A 27,427-nucleotide genomic window follows, 5' to 3' on the forward strand; every position below is an offset into this window, starting at 1 on the left:
CATACAGCCGTTTCGTCATCCTACGACTCGTCAGTGATGTTACATCATACAGCCGTTTCGTCATCCTATGACTCGTCAGTGATGTTACATCATACAGCCGTTTTATCCTTCAAGGACTTGGCAGTGATGTTCCTTCATACAGCCATTTCGTCATTCTAGGACTCAGCAGTGATGTTACATCAAACAACCGTTTCGTTCTTCCAGGACTCGTCAGTGATGGTACATCATACAGCCGTTTCGTCCTTCCAGGACTCGGCAGTGACACCAGAGACCTAGATATCGAAGCCTAGGAGGCGACTGAGGAAATTCCAAAGTGATTGAAATAAATCAAAATCTAGACGGGGATGTGCAGCATCGTAATTTTGATATATCAGATAAAATTAGAACGTGTATATTTTGAACCGTGCCAACATGTGAATGAATTAAAACATGGCATAAAGCTTACGGCCAACCTCTGCGATTTATTCCACCAGCGGTGTCTACCACCTGCACAAAATTTACAAATGAATAGCACCTTTAAATAACGTAAAGAGTTAGACACAGTACAGTCAATGCATATAGCTTTTTTGTCCTAGCGTTCGTCAGTGTTATCATTAGCGGCAAGTAATTCAGTCACATAAAAAGCTGAACTGAACCTTGTCTGAAAACTTGCAACACTCTATAATACTATGCTTAGTATCATCAAGATATGCAACACGCGACATTCATTGTTAAATAATACTTTGTCATAAAGTTTCTTTGCCATATATAACCGAACTCTTTTCCTGAAGGGGTGCAACTCATGTGCCATTTCCACGCATCTCGACATATATACAAATCGAGAAATTACCAAAAGATTGAATTAACACATATATCACAGAAACATGTCATTGTAATTGACAAAGTATCAGTTATCTGAATATTTTAAATTTCTCGCCTCAGGTGTTCAAGTCAATGATTATAAATGGTATTTTGATACCTACTCTAGTCAATATAACTGTAACTTAGATGTTGGCATATTGTCCAAGTAAACTATCTCCGTTTTGGGAAACAGCCGTCGACATATTTGATGCTCAATACCCTAGCTTCCGGATAATCGGAACAGCGATTATATGCTATTTTCGGGGAACTGTTTGATTGGCCATAGTAAGGTTATCAAGACTGGTCAGTGCTGTAGAGAGGTAGCATAAATTTAAAGATGGTGAACGTGTTCGAGATGAGGACCAGTGCAAAGGATGTAGTTGACGTTTGAGAAGTGGACCAGTACTGTGTTGCAGCTGAAGACAGTGAACGTGTTTCATGAACGAACACGTGTATACATTGAAGGTGGTGCGCTATAATTGGGCCCGTGTTGACAATGGGACGTGCAACGTCATATACTAATGTTAAACAACATCAATGTTTTATGCAAAACGTAGATCGTTTAGTATGGCGAATTCTTGTCCTATGGATAAGTTTCGTCCATCAATTCGTTTAGAATTGGTCATTGTCAGAAAGGGGAAAAAATTGGCTCGGACACGTATAAATATCGTAAAGATCTGTTTACTTCACTCCTTGAGCAATATTAGCGAGAAACCGAATTAATTTAAGGTCATACAACTAAAAATGCAGTACAGAGTAAAGAAACCACCAAACGAAGGATCTGGAGAAATCGGCAAGATGCAGGGTGTACTGTGCAGTTTGTTCTCGATATGGAGAGAAGATGAAATTGAGCAAACTGGATACGTTGGTGTTCAGTAAAAACTGAAGATTGCTAAAAACCATGGATACTGTCGAACATTATAAAGACAGTTTCATTCCTTGTCAAGAAAACTAAATCCTGAGCTAAAATCAAGATTAATGCTTTTATTAATATCAGTTCTATATCTGTGTAATGACGCAGTCAAACTTAGCCTTGTCATTCAATACTGAAGGTTTGACAATTCATTCGTCCAAATTGCAATTTCGTTTCGGGACTTTTTTAGCCACTTTAACCTCGTATTCTAAATCCTGACATTAAACAACGAATTCTGTTTTCCATCAAGCAAAGGCCCTCCCTTTTGATACTTATTCCACGCAAATCTTATCATCTGGGCACGTGCTTCTACTTGACCTCTTGACTTGATCTACTTCATCTTCACCAGGTTCCATGTACTCCATATGGTAACAAATCACACACAATATCGTGACCAGGAGCTGATTTCCTTCTTGGTTTCTGTGGACTGCGGATTTTACAGAGCTTCATATGGTAACAGAATCACATGTCCTTCATGGAGACCTTCCGTATGGATTTGAAGTTTTCTGTCCCTTAGTTAACCTTACTCAATGACTATCAACATCCCCATCTGTTTAGAAAACAAACAGTTGCTTGTATGTGATACACCTTCGTCACTTCTGTGAGTATATTACAAAAGAACTCTCAACTAGCATCAGGCAGACAAGTATGTGTATCTAAATATGGCTACAGTGCAATAATTACATCCTAATAACACAACATTAAGCTGTAATCCATCTACTAAGCAGTCAATTCATTTGGAATATCACTCTCACTGCTGAAATCACAATCTTTTTGATGTTGAAGTGTCTCATCTCCTTGAGTGCACCTCTTCTGTTTCGCTAACCTCTATGCAATTTGGTGCTAATTCTGCGGTTTCCTTTGTTGTCATTGGTCATCATATCTGGCAACACCAGGGCACTCCATCTTCTGTTCAATTCTTTTTCTCATCAGAGGCGTCTATGGCTTGTCTGTTGTCGCTATTACCTGATAATAGGAGTTAAACTATTCCAAATTGTGACATTCTTCAAAGAGGTTTTACTTGAAGTCTTCAGTGACTCTATACGCAACCAACATCTTCAAATTTCTTCATGTAGCGTAGTGTACCTTGGACAGCTTCTCTTCAAATAAATTTTGACCAATTAAATGGTGCTGTTTACTTTAATCTATGAAGTATTCCATCAAGACCACTGCCCAGCCCATTCTATTAGAGTTGCCTAGCCTCTTTCAAAGGCAATTTCGACCAAACAAATGGAGCAATTTTTCATGCTGTTTTCATGTAGATCTCCTGTTGATTCGGACAATATACTCTTAGTCATAATTGGTATCTTTTTGCTGTTGCTTCTATATATGTAAGCGATCTTCAACCATCTTTTCTCTGCCTTTATGTTGTCACTCTTGACCATTGACTTTTCTGATTCAGATCCACTTTCCTGGTTTTAAAACATAAACAAATGGTTATAAAAAGAGAACAAAATATGGGGCTAAAATATCACAAAAGGGGCGTTAAGTTATGATAGATGAGAGGGACTCCCATAATAGCAGCTTACCATTCCCAAGATTAAATTCTTTATTAAGGAATGAATTTACCTTTCTTCCAGAAAAAAGCATTACTTATAGAATCTGAGAAAGGGATTTATGCTTGCCTTAAGTAATACTTTTTTTATTAAATCAAAATTTGTGTTGAAAGACCAGAAATTATGACTGATAAGACTTTAACGTTCTCTTTAATCGTTTAAAAATCATAACTTGACTTGCTCATGCGGTAGTCATGTGCTACATATAAGCATGTAATGGCGGCAAAAAGATAGTAACAAAAAAGACCCCAAAATTTGTTAAATTCAAATTTTGGAATTTCTACGACAGCAGATGTTTGAGACACACCACCAAAAAAAAAAACAAAAAAAAATCCCAATTCCAGTTCTTGAACTATACTTTGTCCAAGTTGTGTACATCGATACACCGGAAAAATTTCAACATTAGAGCACAAAAATATATGAATCTTTCTGAAAATGATGACATTTTAATAATGAAAGACATGGACTACTTGGTTCACAATACGAAATGGAGCATGCATTATAATTGTTATCAACACAGCATATAGTTGAGATATGAAATATTTCTTTACATGATCTTAAATCACTTGAAAAGATATCACAATTGTAAAAAAGACTGAAATACATACTGATGTAACTGAAATAAACACAAATGAAAAATGGGACTTTCCTCTTCTCAAGTTTTTCTAGCAAACACATCTGCTTAGCATTCCAAGTGTTGCTATTTTTTTTTTAATATTTGCACTTGTTCATTCAGATTGATTTTCTGTGGATGAACACTTTTTCACTTTAATTCACTTTCCCTTCACCAACAGTCAACACAAAGGCTTATGCAATTGTTAATCTGTAATGAGAAATGGGAAAGGAAACAAATTCTGTTTCATCTTTTTCCAACTATTTCTCTTGGTTTATTATTCAGATACAAGTTTACATTTTCATGACTTCTTCAATTTCTAATCACAACTTTCAATAGAAACTCCACATTTCAAATGAAGTTAAAAAGTCCACATCTTATCACATAAAACCCTCCACATAAACAGCGTAAAAATCATTCTGCAACTATAAATCATTAAGGATAGGGGAGATAACTAGGATTCATCTGCTTCACACTCGTCCACAACCTCAAAGTCACTTCCCATTTGCATACTGAATCCACTACAATCACTGGCTCCATCTGAAATTGGAAAAATACAGATATATTTTCTTTCGTAAATGGTACTGTTACATTTGAGATGTTATTGAAAAACACACACTTAAAACTGAATACTTTCCCAACAAATACAAAGATAGAAGAAAAAAAACCTAGTGGTTTACAGAACACAATGTAGCATTAGCAGCTTTGCTTTGTTAAGATGAGGTCAGAGATGACACAATCCCATTTCTCCAATGCTACACTAAATTTTGAAAGAAAATATTTATATTGTATGAACATTTTTGAGACCAAAAATTTGAGTCCTCATGATAATTTAACATTATTAATATTCACAATACCATGTTTATAGCATCATTTTTTCTTTTGAAACTTGTTTATATTAGCTCAATGTGATATAAATAAAAACATAATGCTCACCATCCATGTCGTCAGACTCAGAGACTGCAGTACTGATCTCAGCTGTAGGCATTGTTGTTTCATTAGAACTTTGTGGGGCTGGTAAAATATTTGCCTGGTCCATCGGCAAGTCTTTCCTCACACCATTTTCAATGGTCACATCCACACTATGTTCCTTGAATGGATCTGAAGGCGGCAGAGGAATATCCATCCCCATCACTGGCAATTGATCTAACTTACCTTTTTCCTGAGCTTCAACACCCCCAGACGGTATTTGTCTGATTGGTGGCAAGGAAAGGTTCTGTGAAGGTGGTGGTGGTGTTTTCTTCTCAGCTAATGGTTTCTCAGAAAGAGGGTCAATACCAAGCAACTTCAAATCTTCTAGCTCTTCTTTCTGTGCAGATGTCAATGTCTTCTCTTTTTCCTTCACTGCATATGTCTTTTCTTTCACTCTATCATCAGTCTTTTTTTCTGCTGTGTCTGTGTTATCGTCCTTGAGTTTTCCTGTAAAAGCTTTGAGTATATCCTGAGCTGTCACCTTCGGCTTGTCCTTCATTACTGGTAATGGTTTGGATTTATCTTCTAGTGTTAGAAACATGTCCAGAGGCGTTTGCTTTCCTCCTGAATGATCTGTTTTTCCTCCACCTTTCCTCAGTGGGAAAGCTTCAACCTTACCAGCCCCAGCTGCTTGTTTCTGAACATCCGGTTTTGAAACGGGAGTCCAAGGCGGCAGCAATGGGTTTTTCTTCCCTGTAATTTTGACACCAGGAACAGGTTTTATACCCATCTTGTTGATAATATTAATGGCAATCTTGCCTTTACTCTCTTGCCCAGCTTCACTATCTTTCTTTTCCTGTTCTTCACTGTTATCATCTTCATTCTTGCTCTTTTCTTTGTCACTAGTGGAGAAAGTGAACTTGCCAAATCCCTCACTAGATTTCACCGTCTTAATATCCTTCTGTTCAATTGGTGATAATTTTGGTTTTTTAGATGCTTGTTCTATGCCTAATTCAGCCACTGGTTTTTCCCACAACTTTTCCTTCTCCTGCACTCGTTGCTTCCTTTGCTCATTTTTTTCTTTTTTATCTTCCCGGCGGTCTTCCTTTTTCACAGGCTTCACATCTTTGCTTTCCGTGCGACCTGCAGCTTTATCCAGTGTCCTCTTCTGCTCATAAAACTCGTTTTTTTCCACATGTTTCTGAAACATTGATGTGTGAAATTGTTTAAAACATTACTTACAGGTTTATATATATACTACAAAGATGTTTTTTCTCTCTCTAATACTAGGTTATATCTATTTTTAATGTACTTATATAAACTATAGATTTTATCTCAATGCCTGTATCGTTCATGCCAAAATCATAACATGTTCTATAATCTCCATTCAAGAAGCCAATGTAAATAAGAAATTGTAATATTGATCTTCATGGTATAGTTAAGAAATATCACCTATTTAATTGAACAAATTCAGTAGCAGTCCATCTCAGGTAAAAGTCACTTATGCGAAGAGGTTCAAATGATTCAATCCAATGACATGAAGACAATTCTTTAAAGGTTTACTACACATATGTGACCCCTATGACCATGAAAATAGTTCAAAATCATACAAAAATGAAAATCTGAAAGTCTTTTATTCCAGGTACCTTATCAAAATATCAACACCAAAGGTGTTATGTAACATGAAAAGATTTTAACAACATATCAAATACTTATGTCCTTGAAATGGTCATTAATATGAAGAATCTTTTTGTGCACATGTTCACCAATTATCACTAACCAGAAGCTTCTATTTTTCTAGATGCTTGAATAAAAATTTGATGGACACATGGACCAAGGACAATGGATCATTCACCAGTCAAGAACTCACCAACATTTTGTGCCATGTGAACTAAAATGTTAATTACAATCACATAACATAAACAAAAATCATATCCTAGTAATAAAGTGTTATCAATAAATAAGATACTAGAATACATGTAAGAAATGTTCTTAGTTTAAAAAAAAAACATATACGTTCATACCAAGTAGTTTTGATAGTGGCTTTCTGTCTTGATGTGAAAGTCAGCACAAGCCTCATCCCCAGCAAATTCCTTGCATAAAGTGCAGTAGAAAGCCTTACAAGGCACCAAGAATTCTTGGCCTGAAATAGAATGTACCTTTTTTTCACTGCACCATTCCATATGGAGTGATTGTTTTGTCAAATAGAAATGGTATCATGAAATATTTTACCATTTTGTTAACCTGAGCTTAATCTGTGACATCACATTATCCAAGTTAGCATTGCCCACCTAGTTCAAATAGAAAACTTGAAGCAAGATTTCTAATACTCTGAAATAGTTTGTCCATGCTGCTCAAGAAACATAATAATCATTTCCCTATTTCAAGAAAATGATATCTGTGCAGAGGAAGAAAAGGATTACCTTTAATTTACCATCTGAATATAGCCAAGATTGAAAAGAACACGATACTAATTTTTGATTGATTTTGCCATTTTACAGAAATGTGAATGAAATAGTTTCAGTTATGATAAATGTTGATCAAAATGAATACAGCTTTTTATTCTGTAAATAATAATGCAATTGGCAAATAGTTAATGAATCAATAAGGATATCAATCTGCCAATTGTGAACAAAATACTGTGTCATAGTTAATTGTGGGCGATATTCTTTTACTTAAATACCTAGCAAACATTTTTACGAATTGTTAGAAAATGTACTTTATATGTATGTATACATAGAAACCAATATAAATGTAAATGAAAAGGAAATCCACAAACCAGCAAAGACAGGTTAGAAAGTACTAATTTTCCTTGTAAGGATCAGTTATTTCTTCGCTAGCCATCTTGTTGATAAGTCTTAATATAGATAAATCATGACCTCATTAAGGATCAGGTCAATGATATTTATGAAGCTTACTCTGGCAACCGATTCCACTTTTAAGTGTCCTGAAACAACTTTTTATCAAGTTATCTCAAAACATGATTCCTTCTTTTTCAATGAAGCCTTACCTTTAACTGGCAGCACTGCTAGGTGATCATTTTTGTTATGTTTTTGTGGGGTCTTCATTGTCCTAGGGACCCATGGTCGATCATAAGGATTCATAGCCTTTTAAAAAAGGAATAACACATGTATTATGATGTGCATCAAATAAACAGTCATTGTAATATTTTTTGTCCTTGTCAGCGGTAAAACATTGTTTGCAGTTAAGGATTTACTCCTCTGAGAAGTAAAAAACATCCAGTATTTAACTTTTTTTCTGATGATTTTATTAAAGGTTTGATTTCAGAAAGCAGATTAAAAGCAAAAGATGAATGTTTCTGCACTGCTTTTTCCGATACAGGCATCAGAATATGTGTAACATACAATAATTCATTTTCCACAAATTCTTATTTTTTTCCAGAATAAAATATATTCTCTCTTGTTCTCTTGAGGAGTACATCCTTAAGTTATTTGACATATAGATAATATATGTATGAATTGGTATCGTGGAGACTTCTGATCTCTTATTTTTGAGATGATACATGAAAAAATGTTTCAATATGATTACTTTTAACACCAACGAAAATATCAATATCTGCAACTTTCAACTATTCAATATTTACTGGACAAGATATATACATACATACTCAAATTGAGGAAAGAGTACCTGCTGATGTTTTTTTCCATGTAGATGTTGAAGAACGCTGTATACACTACCAGATTCTGTGTTACACACTTTACACCAGTGACCTCCAGGATCAAAAAACTCGTACTTCTTAACACGTGCCTGAGTAAATAAAGAGAAATATTCCCTTCTATCTGATTAAAAATAGTAGAAGGGTTGTTTGTTTCTGAGGTATCATTCATATTTTAAGTTAGAGCAATAATATGCTATTATCATCTAAAATTCAGAAACAGCTGATATTAGACATAGTGGAAAAAAAAACCCATGTAAAATATGAAAATATTGTCAAATCTCCTTTAAAAGCCACCTGTTTATAACAAGTACTTGTCTATTAAGGCCACTGTTTTGGGTCTCAATGTATTCATACTAAATTGCCTATAAACGTTGTTTTTCTCTGATCACTCAAATGGCCTTTATACAGACTAATGTAATGGTATTTATACCTGTTGATTTTTCTTTCGTTTCTGTAACTCCTCATTGCTCCGTACACCTTTACTTTCCTTAGCATCTTCTGCCGAAGCTCCGTCTTTTTCAATTTCAGGTTTATGATTTGGATCAATTTTACACTCTTTCAAAATCTTTGAATTTTCCTCAGCAGCTTTTCGAAGTTTTGATATTTGTGCAGATATGTCATCCTGCAGTTTGTTATTCTGCAGCAGCACTGGATCTTTATGTCCATCTTTTTGTCTGCGTATCTTTCTCATCATTTCATTTTGCTGTTTCCTCAATTTTTGTAATTCTGCTTCCAAAGATTCAATCTTCTGACGTCTCTGTTCCCTTTCTTTTAATAAAGCATTTCTTTCTTTTGGTGTGAGCACCTTTTGAGGAGAATCTGCTGTCTGCTTTTCAGGAGGACCTTTTGGTTTATCAATTTTAGGAGGAAGAACAGTTCTGTTGGTTTCTTTTGGGGAAATTGTTACTGTTTTTTTCTCGATGGTGATTGTCTTTTTCTCCAGGATTTCTTCCTGCATTTCGTCTTTATTTACAGTTGACTGGTGGTCTGTAGTGACAGGCTTTCTCATTTGAGGGGGTATGCTATGAGGTGCTGGGGGTGGACCATGAGTGGGAGGTGGACCATGGAAGATTTGGCCAGGAGGTGGATTATGAGTGGGATGAAATGGGGTACTTTGAGGTGGGTAATTTCCATAGCTGGAATAAGAACCAGAATCAAAACTTTGGGGAGGAGGCCCATACCCATATGGGGGAGGTGCATTATACATTGACCCCACATTTGCTCCAGAATAAGGAGGAATAGCTCCTTGATTTGTCTGTGTAGAAGATGCTGAGGATGAATTTGTGTAGTCAGACAAACCAGGTGGATATGCTGGTTGTGAATATGATGTTGCTCCAGAATAGACAGAATACTGTGTATCCGAACGTGGAATCTGTCTTTGGAAAGATATACCAGATGACAGATTCTCCGAGGACAGAGTTGGATCTTCATATGTAGACTCATCAAACATGTCACTTGATGATTTTTTCAATTGTTCCACTGATGCTCTCTTCCTTTCCATATCTAAGAAATCTTTCTCCCTGGTTCTTTCTCTCTTGTAAGTTTCTGAACGTCTTTCCTGTTCTGAAGGTTTTTGTTCCATCTTTTTGTACCTTTCTCTAGTTTCATTTTCATGGTCATGTTTCCTCTCAGTTGACTTTGGTGGACCTACTTTTGCTTCTCGCATCAAAATATCAACTATTGATTCTTCTTTTTTCTTGAAGAGCTTGGCTTTGATATCATCAGAAATTCCCCCTTCTAAAAAGGATGCAGTCTGATTGATACCAAACTGTTCCTCTTCCTTCTTTGGTTTCTGAATTGGTGTTGAATTGCTTGCCTTTTCTTGCATTCTTCTTGACATTTCAAAGTCAAATCCTATGGATTTTAGAATATTTTCTATCGTAGGATCATATTTTTGTTTTGGCTCCTCTGTAGAAACCTGGCTTGTATATGGGATGGTTTGCGGTATATGGATAGGTTCTTGGGATGTAGAAGCATTTTGGGAAGGTTGTGGAGTAGGTTGTAGGATTGTAGGCAATTCATTCCCAGAGGTGAATAAACTTAACAAGTCTGGCTTAAAAGCTTGAGTAAAGGCTGGAGGTTGAACAGTTACAGGTTTTTCCTGCACTGAGGTGATATCTCTTATAGCAGAAGGGTATGAATTATGCTTCAATCTTTGGTCCTCAAGGAAAGAAGAAACAGATGAACGCAGTTGGTCTTCTGCAGTGGGTCTGCTGGGCTGGTCAACAATTTGATGATCCAAGAAACATGAGTCTAAATTTCTTTCTTGATCCTGTGTTTGACGAGAATCTGCATAATTTCTCTGCCCAACAGAAGATGACAATCTACTGAAGCGATCATCTTTTGAATAAGAATCTGGCTGTACATGTCTATGATCTACTTCAGTGTAAAATGCATCCTCTGATCTATATTTGGACTCAACTGAGGGTTTTGAGCCAATCTTGTTCAAATTGCCTTTTTCCAAATCAAAGTCATCGTCGCCATACAAGAATTTTTCCTCATCTTCGATATCCATGTAAGAGGACATTCCTGGTAATCCAGATCTAGAGTTTCCTCTACCATCACTTGATTGCTGATCATTGAAAAGCGTGCCACCAATGGTCTTTTCATTGTTATGTTGTATCCTTGCATCTGTTCCCTGTTTATCCAACACAGGTGTTTGACGCATGATAGGAAACAAATTCTTCTCTTCCATTGCAGATGGATTTGTGGTCTGGTTAGTTGAAGTTTCTTCTGATGAAGACTTCTTTTTCAAAATAGATTTTAAAGGTTTTGGTGTAGGAGGTATAAGAGGAAATGTAGGTCTCAAATCATCTGAACTTGACCTGTTTATATTCTGATAGTCATCCCTATTTGGTAAATCTCTGTGTCCACCTAAGAGTTCTCTTTCAGTTCTGTCTTCAGTATCATGCCTGTGATCAACATCTCTAAAAAAGCTGTCACTTTCTGGTTCCCTATATCCACCCTGACGCTCCAAACTATCCCTGTTATTTCCTCTTCTATCAATGCTTCCTCCTCTTCTGTGATTGGTGTCTTCTTTGTACCTTTCATCCCCACTGTATCTGTTGTATCTGCCTCGTACATCTCTGTTAAGATCTATGTTCCTTTCTTCATATCTGTCACTTGGATATTCTCTATTTCTCTGTCTGTTAGAATCATACCCTCCACTCCTTCCTATTGCAAAATCCCTGTCATGTCTTCGGTCTCCATGCTCATAGTATTTGGCCTCTTGATTATAACCATCAAACTTGTTAAAAGAATCTGTGTCAGATTTGCGATGATTATTTGGTAAGTCATTATATGGGGAACTGTCAACAGGGGGGCCAAGTCTTCCTGATAATGGACTCCTGGTTTTCTCCTTATAGATGTCATTACCAACAGTAATTCGCAAGGATTCAGTAGCCGGAATATCTTTTGAATACTGAAATGAGTAAGAAAAGTATCAGCGATATAACCTTATTGAATATTTTATACTCTGTTTTGTTTCAAGCTCTCAATAGTCAAATATTAATGAACTTGAGAATCTAAGCAATATTTGATGCCACACAGCTTAAACTTCTGATAAGAGAGGACATATTTAAACCTTTTCAATTGATGTTAGGGACTCAGGGTGCACTTCAGTTGTTATAACTTAAAAGGAAAGAAAATGCAGTTAAGACCAAAGTGCCAAACTAAGATTCAAACTTGACATTTAAACTTACTGGAGCCAACTTGCCATCACCAATCAGTAGTCATTAATGTACTTGTATAAGCACGCTCCCCAAAACACTCTTAATGTTAATTGAAGACTTTGTCAAGGAAACAAAGTTCATACAGTGACTCCTATTCATTATGATATCAATACCATTCATATTCCTGAAATATTTTCATAAGAAAAATAACCTTAGGTAAATGCTGATAGCTCCAGTGACAAATATAATGCCACTGCTAACAAGCCCTTAGTTAACCTATCCAAGTTTAGGAGACAAATGAGGAAAAGCACATGCCTATTTCAACAGAGGCCGAAGTTAAGTTGGATTTACTGTATTTACATTCTTGAAACCCATGCCATGACCACTGAATTAGGCCAAACCCTGACACAGCATTGATCAAAACTTAAACTAACCCAATCCTACTACAAATTCAAGCTTTATGTGATCCTATGCAATCCTGCTATACTCGAAACACAACTTTTACACATTAACATTTTATGTTATGCATCTCGTTATTTGAATTCACTTATTTTCTATTGTTTTTATTCTTTTTTCAATTTCAATGGCTTGAAAAAAACATTTCAATTCAGGTTCAGTCAAAACTTTCACTTCAGGACTGGTTAACGTTGTATTTGAATCTTATTATCTGCCATCGACACGCCTAGATATTAATAGTTTTCTGAACAAGCCAAGACTTTTTTTTTTGGTCTCAAATGCTTATCCTCGAGGTAACAAAAAAGTTGATCGTGTTGGCCATGAGGTAACCTGTGTTCTTAACGGTGAACGCGAACGATCCCGACTTCTGTGACGGTCTCGACCGTGTGATGAGCGTTCCCGGCTATTGCTACGTCCTGAACGTCCATGCTGATCTCGCTTCGATCCATAGGAGTCACCACTATTCGATTTCCGTGTTGATGCGTGAATACCTCCCTCTCGCTTGACAGTGTTGTGTGACCCCTTCCCTCGTCCGAGAAACCCCATGCTAATGCGTTAAAACCTCGCTGCACTACCCTGTAACACTACTTTTTCGTCGCCATATCAGTGCCCCCTCTCCTTCTCGATTATGCGCATGCCCGAATCGTAAATGGTACCAAACCGTAAAATTTTGGTGGATTTCTTGTTTTCTTCTATCGCATTTCAATCAAATGACATTAATAAAAACCATTTTAATTCAATTTTCTACGCAATTATTATGTCAAACTCTAATTACTTTGCTTTGTAAAACATGTAAATATATTACGACAATGCCCACACACACTTGGCTGACTCGGTCGGGAGTGGCGGTGAAGTTGAAAGAGTTGCCGTACGGTAAGCGAGCTGCGTGAGTCACTCGCAACGCTGGGCACAAGGCAAGCGAGTAGTGTGATTAAACCACCGTTATTCATTCGGATGGAGAGTTAGTTATGTAGTGAATTTCGGACAAAAAGGAAAAGTATTTCGGGCAAAAATGTCATCTATTTTGGAAAGACCTCAACTCGCCTCACGGGGTACGTATGTGTGCGTCTAGTCAGCATCACCATCTTTTGTTCGCGAATCATGATCAACTTAGATGTTCGATATTGCTTTGTACTGTGTAAACACACTGACAGTAGAGAACAGCGGAGTGTCATGTTTCCTTACAGATAACAATACACATCCGATAGGAACAAAGTCTCAACTTTTCCTTTTCTTTCTTTTTTCTTTTTTTCGTCGATCAGCAGATGTTATGATTATTCAATATATGTAAATTTTGTTCCTGGAATTCTTCTGTTAAGGTTACTTGGGTTGTACAATTTGTTAGTCTGTGGTTATTAGACGAACATATAAGCTGTAAGTTTTTCATCATTTAAAATTAGATTGTCTTGAAAAATTAAAAATACTGTACTGAGACAGTACATTTCATTTCATAAGATTATTTAATAAGTTTTAATATACAAAAAGAATTGTCCAAGCATATGCTGATACAGTGACTTTCATTGTAAGAACCAATATTTGTTTTGTTCATACAAAGATATATTCAACCAATTTCTGTTGATTATAAAGGCAAAGAATGACCACATCAACATTTTTGAATACTTTTGATTCACCCTAAAGAATTAATATTGTTAATACATGTTATTATAACGTTACCAATTTACTGCATATTAAAAAGTATCTCAAACATAATGACCCAATTATATAAGATTTATGAAGCATATTTGCTGATTAGTAACATATGTATATCTTTACAAGAATGTTGTATTTTGTAAGTTTAGGTTTCATAATGATAAACTTGGCTCAGTAATGTGTGGTATATATCATTTTACAAGTATATCTCTGAAGAGAATTTTTCTGCAGAAGGAAAAACAATGATAATAGAATTCTAATTTACATTTAAATGTTTTGTTTATAAGTAGGGAGTCAAGCTGTACTTCTACAAACATGAGTTTTACATGTGCAATCTCTCCTCTTTGTCATTTTAGGGTTGTTATTTTACCCAGTACATCACATGTATTGATTTTTATTTTGGTATTGGATCTTTACCTGTTGAACCAACAGAAGCTACAGTCAGTGTGAATCACCCATGCTGTTATTTACACCTGCTTAGTCTATTCCCCAGTGTATAGTTTATAACTGATATAATATAAGTTACACCTATATATCGCACACATGTGTCTCTAGAAATCAGACTGTGAGTTATGGTTATCGTTGATTGACAGCACTAGGAATTTACAGGTAGCTATAAATAAGCTGGTCACCATAGTAAAGCCGCTGTACACTAGCATTAGGTATACACCATAAGGTCATGCATAATGAATAGGCAGGTTACAAAGATATTATTACATAATGACTCGACACCAGTCTTTAACCATGCATGAGAATAAGGAGTGCACCGGTCTAACTCTTGACACAAGGTATGTGGATACACACCACTACCCTTCGGCAATGATAGTCAATGAATACCCATGTAAGCAGCGAGTGTGTGTACAGCTAGTATTCTACAATGATTAATAAACACATTTATAATTGGTCTGTGTATTTTCAAATATTTACAATAGCTTTCTTTTGTTTTTGTTTTTTTTTATATTTTTTTGTCTTTAATTTTCCTATCAGATATATTTTTCGCATACAATATTAGAAAATTTTGCACATGAGTTGAAGTGATAATGTTCAGAAGATAAAAGAATAAATACCATTTGTTGTTGGATGATTATCAGGGTCTCTCTAAATTGGCCTCAAACCTTGACTCTAGTTCAGAATTCTATCCATTCTGTATGTATTGTTGTCAAATGATTTAGTGACAAGAAAATGCTTTTCAACTTACAGCTGACAATTTAATTCAAACTTTTCTCCAAAGTGGCCACATTACATTTAAAGTTTCTAACTTATAAGGGTGTCTGGTTTTAAGAGAATTCCTGATCACTGTGTGGTCTTAAGCAACAAGCTTTATTTTATCAATATTCATCATTCTGAAATAGCTAGTAAGAAGTTTCAAGTACATCGTAAATATTGGCTATTCCTGTAAGTCTTGAGAATGCCAGAAGAGGCATGCTAGCCTACTAGGAAAATTAGATCCTTCTTATATGTATGCATGCATGCATTTATGGAGGTCTTTACCCCATTTACTTCCATAAATATATGCATATCATCATTAGGTCTGATCACCAATACACATGCAATGTTCATGTTTATATTCTGAGCTGTCAAATAAAAGATATTTGTGTATTGAAAACATGGATATGTGTGATATTGTAGTACACTGCAGTATAGAGTGAGCATATGTGTTGTACAAAAAAAGAATAATTGTCATTCATGTGTTTAGTAAGTGGTATATATCTGTCATCAAAGGAACATTTATCTTTGTTTTTCTCATACAATTATTATTATGTATGATAAAGCTATTATTTCATATCTGTACTTTACAAAAGTCACAGTCATGAATGAAAACAATGAAAATAACACTAATTCTTTCCAACATTGCAGTCTTGTTTGGTTGTAAACTGTAATGTTTTATGGCTATCATAAAAGTGATAGCTGGGTATTGACTTTTACGGGGTGGATTCATGCATTGTTTGTTATGCCATTCACTACATGACTCATGGTCTGCTCATGCCATGTATATTATAGAATATTACACATGTTTATAGTCAGTGATCGAAGGGGCCATCAGTTTTATAGATGTGCATGCACAAGGATCAGATCATATTAGGCTGTATTAGCTACTGCACATAGAATAAGTCATCAATATACTAGTCACATTATGATCATTTTCAGATCTTATTTGATCACTAGGTCATGATCATATATCGACAAAGTAACTGCCTTTAATGCAAATATGCAGCTGGGTCTACATCATTTTCATCAAGCAAATTATTTGACAAATCATCCTGATTTCTTTCAAGCTTATAAATCAGTGGTTAGAAATTCAGGACACATAATATTAATAAGCAGAACAACTATCTTTGCAAAGATATAACTAGATACACATATGAAAACATTTATTTGAGAAAGACTAATTCTAATTAAACACCCTGATTCAGTAGATAATTCCTTCCATGAGATTTCTTACTAGGAGGTATTAGATTGTTGTTTATTATTTATTACTAATATGATTTAATCTTATTAACATTTGGATGGTAAATTTATGGGAATTAGTACAGTTTTTAGCCAATGTAGGTTAGCATTGCCCAATACTGAAATAAAAATCTAGACATAAACTGTATAGGTGTTAATGTTAATACATGTACAAATAGTTCCCCAACATGTTGAAATATATCGAAGTCGAATGATATTTTGAAATGATATCAGATACATTATTTTATCAAAATGTTACATGAAAATATCAGTAAGTATATTAATTTCTGTGACCATGTGACCTTTTACAAGGTAGTTAATTTTTGTATTAATATATTGATTTTCACTTTCCAGGTGCCCGACCCGAAGATGGAGTTAGTGATATGACAATTATCAGTGATATTGATGAGAAAGGAATCAACATCAATTTGCGAACTCGTTATAAAAAGGACCAGATTTATGTATCCTTTTGTCTTAAAATTATATGTATGTACTAATCAAGTTGTGTAAGTATGGATTGAAATAATTGATTTGACCAAAAAAAAAAAAAGGGTGTGGGTGGGGGTTGGAAATTGTGCATGCATTACAGGAATTATACAGGATATTATATCTTGACATATGTGGGAATGTATACACTGCATTACATTGCTGCAGTATTACTATTTACCTGTTGCTGTCATGATGTCTTTGGTTCTGTTCTTGTATCATTGTGTTTACAGAGCTACATGATTATTTAATGTACATGCAAAGTAACAACTGAAAATAGTGTGATTGCTTCAAAGCTATGTATAAAGAAAAAAAGTTATTGCAAACACATGAGTTCAGCATAAGCACTTACATTGCTAAATCTTCAGATGCTTAACCACAGTAACAATAATGTTGACATCATAGATACTTTGACTGAACATTTGTAATTGAGGTCAGTGAGGTCATATATGTATGTTTCCCATTAAAAGCCTAACATACATTGCTTGCATGGCAAAATTACCAGTATGTGATATTCATTGGGATTTCGTGGGTGCTTTTATAATTAGTTACACAGTTTGCTGTTGCAATAATTGTCACTACACTGTATACAGAGTAAAAGAGCAATGTTCCATTTGTTTTTAATTAATGCTGATAAATTTATTATTCAAATAAAGATAGATATAAAGTGCTTATCTCTTTAGGCTACTTTTTGGTTGGCCATGTAAGCATGTACAGGGTATATAATCAATACAACCACAATTACAGGAAATTCAGCCTCCATCAGTTGTTAGGTATGCATTGATATGTATCTGTGTAATAGGCAATTGATAGACAGGCTTACTTTCACTGACATGTGCTATTTTAGGCTCATTGGATTTACCTAAATATGTATGATAAGCAATGATTTATTTGGTTAACTACTGATAAAATGTTAGTTTTTTTTGTAGGGTATGCATAGTTGTTAAAATCACCAGTTAAACCCAATGTTTTGATTGCACAACATACTTGTAGCTTATGTATATCTGTAGATCTTTTGATATTATTTTTATTTTGGAATGTCTAGATCTTTGTTTGTGATTCCAATGTTCATGCAAATAAATAATGATATATTTTCTGATAAAGTTATGGTATTAGAAAATTACGTCATTTGTCAGTAGGTAGATGAACCATTGGTTTTAAGAAACATTCATGTGCAGATACATTTTTTTTATCTGTGTTTAATCAGTACTTGAAATGATACAAGTCTTCTGTACTTAAAGCTGTATATTTTGTGATATACCAAAAGTTCAGAATTCATATGTAATTTAGTTTTTGGTTAAAAAAGAAACAAGGTAGTATTGTATATGAATATTTAGTCATGCAGAGTTACAGATCTGAAAGATGTGCACAAAATTAGCTTATAGACATATGTGCATAACTGAAGTGCACCTTAAAACATAAGTGCATATAATATTATCAACTACTCAAAACAAACGGAAAAGGAAGTTGGGCCTGTACCAAGCATGACAGACTTTAGTTAACATACACACTGAGATTTGTACAACCTTTCAAGTGCACAGGAAGAGTGCGGTGCCACAGATATGTTCTATGTCCTATCTGGCGGTTTTGCTCACCTCCAGACTCCCTCAAATTCCTTACACTGATAAATTTTCTCTAGATTACAGGGTTCAATCTGGAATGTTTAGTCTGGCAAGATGAACACATATATCTATCTTAGGAAAAACTGAAGTTTTACATAATTTGTAATTTTATTTCATATCTTGTAATCACAGATAGAGGATTTCCACAAGCTCAAACTACCAGTATATATAAACATTTTATGTAGGACAGGAATTTACTTCCTGTGGAAAATGGAAATGGTATCAGAGCAGGTGTCAGCTAGGGAATCGGTTATAGGAAGAGCACAGATGTTAATTAAAACAAGTCCATCTTGGAATCAGTTTCAACATAAAAAAGACATGTGTCCATGTTTTCTGATATATGGGTCAGATTTGTTTTATGAGAACTTGGAGTGTAATCATATAAAAAATAATACACCTCTAATTTATTTAGCCCCATATGGACAAGAATGTAGTAGTAGTAGTACAACAAGTTATCATCTGACAGTGGAGCCATTTTGATGAAAGAAAACCGATAAATACATACAGATTAACAAGACTTTATGTTACGCTTATGTATATGTTACATACAGAGATGGCAGAATAAAAATTTAGATATACTTATATGTAAGTTGTATGCCTCAGATCTTACGCTTTACTAGTTTTTATATCATTATTAAATAGGTATAATGGACTATTAAATTCATGGAACAATCTGTTGCCTTGTTTCATGGCAATGTTTTGTTTTCTTCACCACATGAACAGTCACAGTCTTTTAGAGGTGGAGACGCCTTGTCCTTGTAGAGGATTGTGGCTACCTTACTGAATGACGTATACGAGGCCCATCACATGCCATCAAGAGCAATTGTGATAAAGTGTACATGTCTTACCCATGATAGCACAGAGTAGCCGTCTCTTCCTAATTATGTTTAGCTTCCTGAGAAATACAAACGGTTATGTATATAAGGGTAGGGAGGATCAAATCACAGACCTCAGATCTTCTGGTGATGTCTAGGCCAACGCTCTACCGACTAAGGCAACTAATGGCATAATGTCAGTAACAAACTCCTGATGAATTTTTAATTTCTCATTAATCACCTAGAAAAGGTGAACAATTGCAGCTTTTCAAAAGTGTTTCATGATATCATTCATCTGATCATCATGATTCATGTAAGTACTAGAAAATCAATAATCATTTCATAGCTTATAATTAATTACAGCAGATCTAAAGGTGCTTTAATCTTGTTACTAGTTTACCTAAATCAAAAAGATTTCATTTATAGCTGATATTTTTTCATGATAACTACATTCTGGAAGTAGGCCCAGATTACAGGTTGAACACAGGTCAATGCTCCAGAAAATGTATTGCCTCTGAATTTTCATATACATTGTACACACACTGTTAGCTTACAATTCATATATACTGATTATTGGATATGTTAGAGTACTGTCAAGTACCCATATTAAGTCTATGTATAAGAATACTTAGTAACGATGCCATTCATTAGCCTGATGGAACTGTTATTATATATATACAACACAATTAGTGTAATTACTGCCAGAACTATAGAGATACTTATGCATGCAGATGAATGTGTAAGGGAGTCCACATCTAACACCTGGTATCCATACACATGCTTACAGAATGTGTAGAGATCAGGATACTGGTTACCATTCACACTGGTACATATTTGTGAATAAATTCTTCTATGATAACTGAGAATTGATAAAAAAGAAAGAAATTCATAAAGATACCAGTATTTATAACTGAGAATTGGAGAAAAAAAAAGGAAGAAATTCATCATGAAACTATTTTTTATAGAAGGTTTATATATAGTAGGTTTCAAATTTTAAGCTATCATTTGACATTTCATTTACCATGTCTTTAAGTTACAGTCATTTCTGATAAGACTTTTTCCTACACCTGAAAATACCAAAAATAATAAACTTTGGCCTTGTGTTTTCCATCTGTATAGCAACACTTTGACAGCTGGGAGTTCACGAAGACACATGTTACTTTCAGTAGAGTCCTATCAAGCAATACAGGATGCTTTGATTATATCTTCTATCAAGCAATACAGACATGCAAGTTGTTATACTTCCATTGGTGCACTGAGTTTACTTTACTATTAAATAATTACTTAAATAAGCTAATTATACAAAAATATTGAAATTGTTCCGTTTTAACATGCAACAAGGTGAAAACATTGGGAAGTTACACTTTCCGGTTAAAATTAGACTGCAGATACTTTCAAGGGCTGAGTTGAATAATTCCTTGTTATGGTGTAGAAGAGGATTACAGGCATTGTAAGAGATGGAGCATTTGGTTAGCTTCCCACATAAGTCAAGTCCGGGAGTGGAATCTTCCTGACAGAGCTAACGTTATACCAGATATTAATTTTTACATGTTGAATTACCTGTAACTATTAGTTTATTAATTGGAGGCTGAAATGATGGCTGGAGTAATATTGGCTCTGTTTTAATGTTTAAACCCCACGAAGTAGTGCTACAGTATGATATCTGATGAAGAAATCATCAACCAATGCAAGTGGAGTTACAGACCAGGAGTATATTTATAGATTGTAGGGATGGTAGGGGTTATCAGGTCAGTAAAGAATGGACATTTTGATATATGTGGTAGCTTATGAGGGAATTCTTCAGACTTACATACCAATAAAAAACCTATATATCTTGGTGATAACTTTCCAACATTTTGATATCTTTTCTGGAGTAACTATGCCTGTTGTTTGGACACCCATGGAAAGGATTTCTCATCAGTGTACATGTGAGGTTCTCACTGTGAATTGTATTTATTGTTTATTGTTCCAGAAAGTCCACAGATTATAACACTATACTTACTTCAGGATTTAGCTCATATTGTAAAACCAGGCACAGGCTCCATGCTAAAGGCACATATATACACTTAAGGTGAAAATGTAATTAGATTGCATATGGAACTGTTGCAACTGGCAACCGTGGGAAGTTGGAAATGACATCAGACTTACATGATTAGTTTGCACTCAATATTTGACCATGGGAATTGGCTATATTAAGATACGTCCCCAAATAGCATTGTCTCATCCATGTACTTTACAAATGATCTGTGTGTCTTGAGAAAGGTTTCATTTAATGAAAGTTTCAAAGTTGAATAAATTTCAAGTTGTCATTAAGTGATTTATACCCATTTTTGGAAGTAAGCATCATGGAGCCATGATGGTCAACCACTTATAGGATCTTAATATCACTAAAGGAAATGGTTTTAACCTGGTTCTCACACAAAGCTATAAATACTGTACCAGTCATGACCATATGATCCTATATTTGAGTTAAGGTTGGTGTGGATTGAGTGTATTGAATTCTTCAACATCTTTGTACTTATATTAAGATGATTAGAATAACTGAAGACCTAGAGAAGGCTGTAGCACCAGATATTTCCCTTTTTCTTTAAAGCTATCTAATTTCTTACCTTAGTGATATCTTGTATCATATGAGATGTGCAAAGGAGAATACCAAAGTAATTGAAAATATTCAAATGCAATAAATTAAAACTTTTTGTGACAGTAAGCACATAATAAGCAGACATTTTAGATAATTAAGTAGAGGTTTCTTAACAAGAGGTTGTTATATAATGTGGTATTTCTTTCACTGTCGTTAGTTATTTAAGTTACAAAAAACCGAGCATTTACAAATATACAAAGTGACAAGTTTGTGAGACCTGTTTCTTCTCTAATAAAAGAGCTATACTGTTGTAATGAGTTGACCTGTTCTATACCCACTGGTAGTGAAATGCTGCAATTGAATTATGATTAATATGCAAAACTGACATTTCAGAAATATGTAGAAATGTTATGATTTATTACAAATTTTATCAAGTGTTTTATCTTAATAGCAATAAACTGATAGAAACCCTTATAAAAATTAGATTATAACAAAAAGCATGAAGTACTTGACCTACTTTTTGCATGTTTAAATTTCAGGGACTTTGTGAAGCATTCTTCCTGTTCAAGTTTACTGTGTCAGCCGAGCAAAAAGCTCAGATTTTAATATTTGTGGTTTATTTACCAGTTTTTTGTTACTCACAGTTCTAATGATAAACTGCTGTTTTGGGAGGTCAAGTTGAGCACCATCCCATTGTGGTGAAAATGTAAATAAATCAAGTGTTGAACTAAGGCTCACATCACTACAGGGCTCTCACACCCCATTTTGGGACTGGGGCCTGGGGCCTGGGGCCTTTAGAATTGGGAAAAATAATGGTGTTTTCCTTAGAATTGGGAAAACTTGGGTCTAAATTGGGAAAAAAAGATACTATTTTGCATATTCGGCCCAAATCTGGCAGATTGAGAGCCCTGCACTAAGACACTAGTTTGGTACTTTAGAACATAATTGTGATCAGTTCATTATAAACTTTCACATACACATCTTTCATATACACTATTACTGTAAAATTATAGATAATATTTTGTTGATGGTTCTGTACCTGCCTAAAAGCATTATTTGGCTTTTCGTGTGGCTAAATATAGCCTGAACTAGAGCAGTTGATTGATATTAGATAAATTAGTTGAGATATAGCATTTAACAGACTGCCAACAGGTGTACAGTTTGTGGCATTTCTTATCCACACTAGAAGGAACCAAGATGCTTTGAAACTTTTTTTTTGTTTTTAAACTGGGAATAGGTGGTCAACATGCTCCATCCTTTTATACATGTATATCAATGATATCCATATACACATACATGTAAATATTTGCTTTGCCGAGGGCAGTTTCCAATGCTTTCTGTCTGCCTGTATTGACAGGCATATCCATAATCAAGACTTAGAATGTGAATATTCATCTCTTCAGTATAGGCTGAAGCTGTGTGCTGTAACAGCCAAGCTCAGTTTTCTTACAGATGATGTTGATAAGATGATCATTATAATGAAAATACCACATTAAAAAAGGGTGGGGATAAAAATGTCTTGCTGCTAGGAAGTGATTGTGGATTTCGGATCTGTCAATGCTGCCATGCATATATCTGTTGATGATTATCCATTATACTTGTAGTAATCTAACTATTGCCAAACTTGAACAAGTACATTTGTTAAAGTTTAAACTTTGCATTGCTGTTTGATTCAGTCAAAGGTTTCCATTGGCACAAGTTGCTTGCACATCTTAAAAATGTTTGCCTTTCATATTTCTTTCTTTAATTTGTGATGTAATGATCAGGTTTACTTCGTTAGGTTTTATCTTTCATTAAGTGTTTGTCTGAAGCTTTCTGTAAGCTCCACTCCCAACATTTCCTATATTATAAGAATTATTGTCATGTGGTATACAGCTGTGTATGATGTTGTGCCATCTTTACTCAAATTATTTTGTGATCTAGAAACAAACAAACATCTGACTAGCTTATTGATTAAAAAGATCTTAAAATCATGTATTCACTGACATAGTTTGCTATGTTCTTTTGTGATCTTATCATTTGTGAAATAGTGTTTGTATGGATAAAACCAGTATGCATGAAACATCAACACAGCTAGTATAAAATTTATATACAATGATAAAGGTGTAGACAGATTGATGTAATACTACGTGTTTTACCACAATTACATAGAAAGCTGCTATTATGGACATGTATAATGGTTGATAATTTTGCATGTGGAAGTTAAAATTGGTGTCTGATTGTTGATAATTATAAAAAGATATTATCACAAGATTGCAGTGAAAACTGCAGTTGTACAGAATGCCTATGTTTAAGAAATTAATGTCATGCTATGTAGAATCTTTAAACTACACAGTGTATTCAGTGTGTAGTAATAAAACTTCATCAACATTTCAGATGTATCTATATAGTAATTTTTATGTATTCAAAAGTGTTTTAAAGTTTAAAGTAACAATTAGTGCCTTGTGCCTTGTGTTTCAGAACTGTACTTAACCAACAGATCAACTCTGCTAGAAACATTCACTTTAGGAATCATCACACATAGTTCATCGGAAATGTTTTATAAGACCAGAGAATAATTGCACTAAAAATTCTCAAACATCTTACATGCACCATGTATCTTGCTGATTTTTTCAACTGTTACATGCTGTTCAGAATGATCATGTGGAGTTAATAGTTTACATATACTATGATATATTTCTAAGTCCTACAAGATTTCAGTACAAATGTACAGAGTTTGAACATCTGGTAATGAAAAATTGATTAAATAATAATCAACTCAACAAATTTTTAAAAAAACCAACCAAGTTACTGCTGTGATATATGGCGTTTTGTGTGGAGTTTTGAGATGTTTGTTGAAGTGAACCTGCTGTGTAGATTTCATGCTTGAGGTGGATGTATACCACCCTGAGAACCTCACTAGTAAATACAAATTTGACATATGCCTGCAACCCCTCCATCATTTTAGCATCTGCTCACATGTCAGGAAGGAACCGACTCCATTGTATATTGTAAACATGGTATAAACAAGATATAGATGGCTGGTCATGTCTGCTCTCCCTTAACTTACATGTTGATGTGTCAAAAACACATGCTTTTGTTCTGAAATTGTGTAAAACGTAGCTGTGTCTGACAAGCATTACTGTAATTCTACAATGTAATGCACCTGTAGTTGTTGTACGTTTGGTTGGGATTCAAAATTCCGATATATATAAATATTGTGAAAAAAAGAGTGTCAAATATGCACTGTAAATGCACACCTACATAGTACACACCTTTAATAGGCAAAGTGGATGTGATTAATATGATGTTCTGGTAAATGGTCATCAACGTGCTGTTGCTTCAGAACAGGTGGGATTATAAGATCAATTACAGTATTCATGAACTCAGATGATAATTGACCTTTCACTGTGATGAATTGCCCAATGTTTCAGGTGTTTTTCCCAGGTGTACACCTATGTATATATAACATATACCTTTAGGTGTACATTGAACAGATGCAAGCCGGATCTTACCTGTCAATTGTAAGACAATACTCTTATAAAGATTTTGATATTTAACTCATTGTTGAATGCTATGGTTTTGTTATTGGGTCACTTATGATACACAAAGAAAAAACAAAAGTTTTGAAATAGAATGCAGGGTGTCAGCAGAGCTGACAGGAAGTACTTAGACTCATGATCACCTGTCTAGCTGACAACCCACAATCACTTGTATGGCAGTATCATATTTAAAGATTTAAATTTCTCTAATTCATTTTGTCAATAACAAGGCCTCCAAGGCCATGATATACACTTCACTACTTTTAACACTTATTATACTTTTAGAGTGAGGTTTGTGTATTTTTTTTATCAAAGAATTGACTTCCAATTCTTAGTGTAAACAATAGTGAAAAGAAGGAATGTGTTTGTGTGTTTATATTCTGACTACAAATCTTGACCAAAAAACAAATGAGGCATATGATACAAAACCAAACTATGGCATTTCTATAAACGCTTTGTTCAGATTGTAAAATTGGTCTGATTTACTGATTGTGTGAGGAAATGTTAGACAGGATGTTTATAATGTGAATGTGATAAAAATATCTCTATACTGGTACTAAGAGTTGAAATGCCATATTAAAAAGGAAATTACTGTTATCATTTGTAAAGATGTATTGTAATACTTTAGATATGAAATAGCTTTGCATTATACAAAATGTTTCAAAGACAAAGTATTTACATGTTACAGTTAAGAACATGACAAGTGTAAGTATACATGTACACATGCAGTTATATTAGGTATGTTGCACAGACATTAATCAATTGCTTGGATGATTGTCAATGTGGTTGACTTTGGAAGGACATATGAGGTGGTCTATTATATAACAAAGCAGTATTGGAGAAGAATCTCCTTGTCCACAGACTATTGATCATGAGCTGAGGACTACATACATGTAATAGTTAAATGATATAGTTGTGTGTTCCAATGTATTTGTGTGGTGCAATTAAGTTTGTTCCATGATTGTGATTCTTCGGGGTTGTTAAAAAAGTGTTTCTCATCTTAGACTTTCTGTAAACACTTCTTACTCAAGCCTTGTTACATCTAGTCATCATTGTTACAGACTGAAAGGTTGGGCTTTCCTTGGAAATTTGGTATTATTTTTGGAGGAGAAAGACCAAGGAGATATTATTTGGATGTATTCAGATAAGACAGCATGTCAGACTATTTTGGGTTACACGGAAACCTTCATAATCTGGTCGGACATATTGATCAGTCAGAAAGCTTATATCCAGTGGGTTTTTTTGTTTTTTGTTTTGTTTTTGTAAGAAACTTTGGGCTACATTATTATGAGACTCACAATGTCAGACATTAGTGAGAGAACAGAGGCAGATAAGACAGGTCTCACTGTGGCAGGAATATTTTCCCTTGGAGTTACATAGCTTTAAGGATCATTTTTGAGGCTGGTCTTCAGATCTATACAAACAATATCCTTGATGAAAGCAAACTGTGAAAGTTTGACATCATTTAGGGTAAGAGGTGAGATAGTGCACCAGGCCATTAATGAGCTTGAAATGAACTGATCCCTTTACAGCTCTACTTGTATTTAGATCTTTCAATGTGCATGTACTTGTAACAGTAGGTACGTGCTTTCTGATATGTTTCTAAAAGTTGTCGACATTGTTGTGTTATTCCAGTTACGAATTGAAGAAATGTCACTAGTCAA

At 34.7% G+C, this 27,427-nt stretch overlaps 2 protein-coding genes across 4 annotated transcripts in view; one reads left to right on the forward strand and one right to left on the reverse strand.

Moving 5' to 3' along the window:
* Positions 1-1,827: 1,827 nt before the first annotated feature.
* LOC132562251 (zinc finger protein 318-like) lies at positions 1,828-13,216 on the reverse strand. Of its 3 annotated transcripts, XR_009554750.1 has the most exons (8): positions 12,971-13,216; positions 8,944-11,934; positions 8,483-8,602; positions 7,845-7,941; positions 6,859-6,977; positions 4,859-6,035; positions 3,918-4,462; positions 3,114-3,165 (listed from the first exon to the last, which is right to left on the reverse strand). XR_009554750.1 is itself a non-coding variant. In XM_060226989.1 (7 exons), the coding sequence occupies exons 1-7, from the start codon at positions 13,184-13,186 to the stop codon at positions 3,152-3,154; spliced, it is 4,515 nt and encodes a 1,504-aa protein (XP_060082972.1). In that variant the 5' UTR covers positions 13,187-13,216; the 3' UTR covers positions 1,828-3,151. The 3 variants fall into 3 exon arrangements, 2 of the variants coding, with proteins under 2 accessions (XP_060082972.1, XP_060082971.1); XM_060226989.1 differs by lacking the exon at positions 3,918-4,462 and having other exon boundaries at positions 1,828-3,165; positions 5,078-6,035; XM_060226988.1 differs by lacking the exon at positions 3,114-3,165 and having other exon boundaries at positions 3,734-4,462.
* Positions 13,217-13,652: 436 nt separating this feature from the next.
* Positions 13,653-27,427, forward strand: part of LOC132562239 (myosin-I heavy chain-like) — a 91,221-nt gene continuing 77,446 nt past the window's right edge. The window contains exons 1-2 of the mRNA XM_060226974.1: positions 13,653-13,692; positions 17,093-17,199. Coding sequence (XP_060082957.1) covers positions 13,653-13,692; positions 17,093-17,199 — 147 coding nt within the window. The remainder of the gene's footprint in view (positions 13,693-17,092; positions 17,200-27,427) is intronic.

This window comes from Ylistrum balloti, unplaced genomic scaffold (assembly GCF_031769215.1).
Source record: "Ylistrum balloti isolate Yb309-2 unplaced genomic scaffold, AGI_CSIRO_Ybal_v1 Utg371384, whole genome shotgun sequence".
In the NCBI taxonomy this organism is placed as follows: Eukaryota; Metazoa; Mollusca; class Bivalvia; order Pectinida; family Pectinidae; genus Ylistrum; species Ylistrum balloti.

Excerpts from the sequence above, each read along its gene's own strand:
- LOC132562251 (XM_060226988.1), bottom strand. The coding sequence starts at position 13,186 with ATGGGGTTTCTCGGACGAGGGAAGGGGTCACACAACACTGTCAAGCGA. Across the intron at positions 11,935-12,970 it reads GTTCACCGTTAAGAACACAG|TATTCAAAAGATATTCCGGC; the intron begins GTTACCTCATGG and ends TACTCATTTCAG. Across the intron at positions 8,603-8,943 it reads AACGAAAGAAAAATCAACAG|GCACGTGTTAAGAAGTACGA; the intron begins GTATAAATACCA and ends TTATTTACTCAG.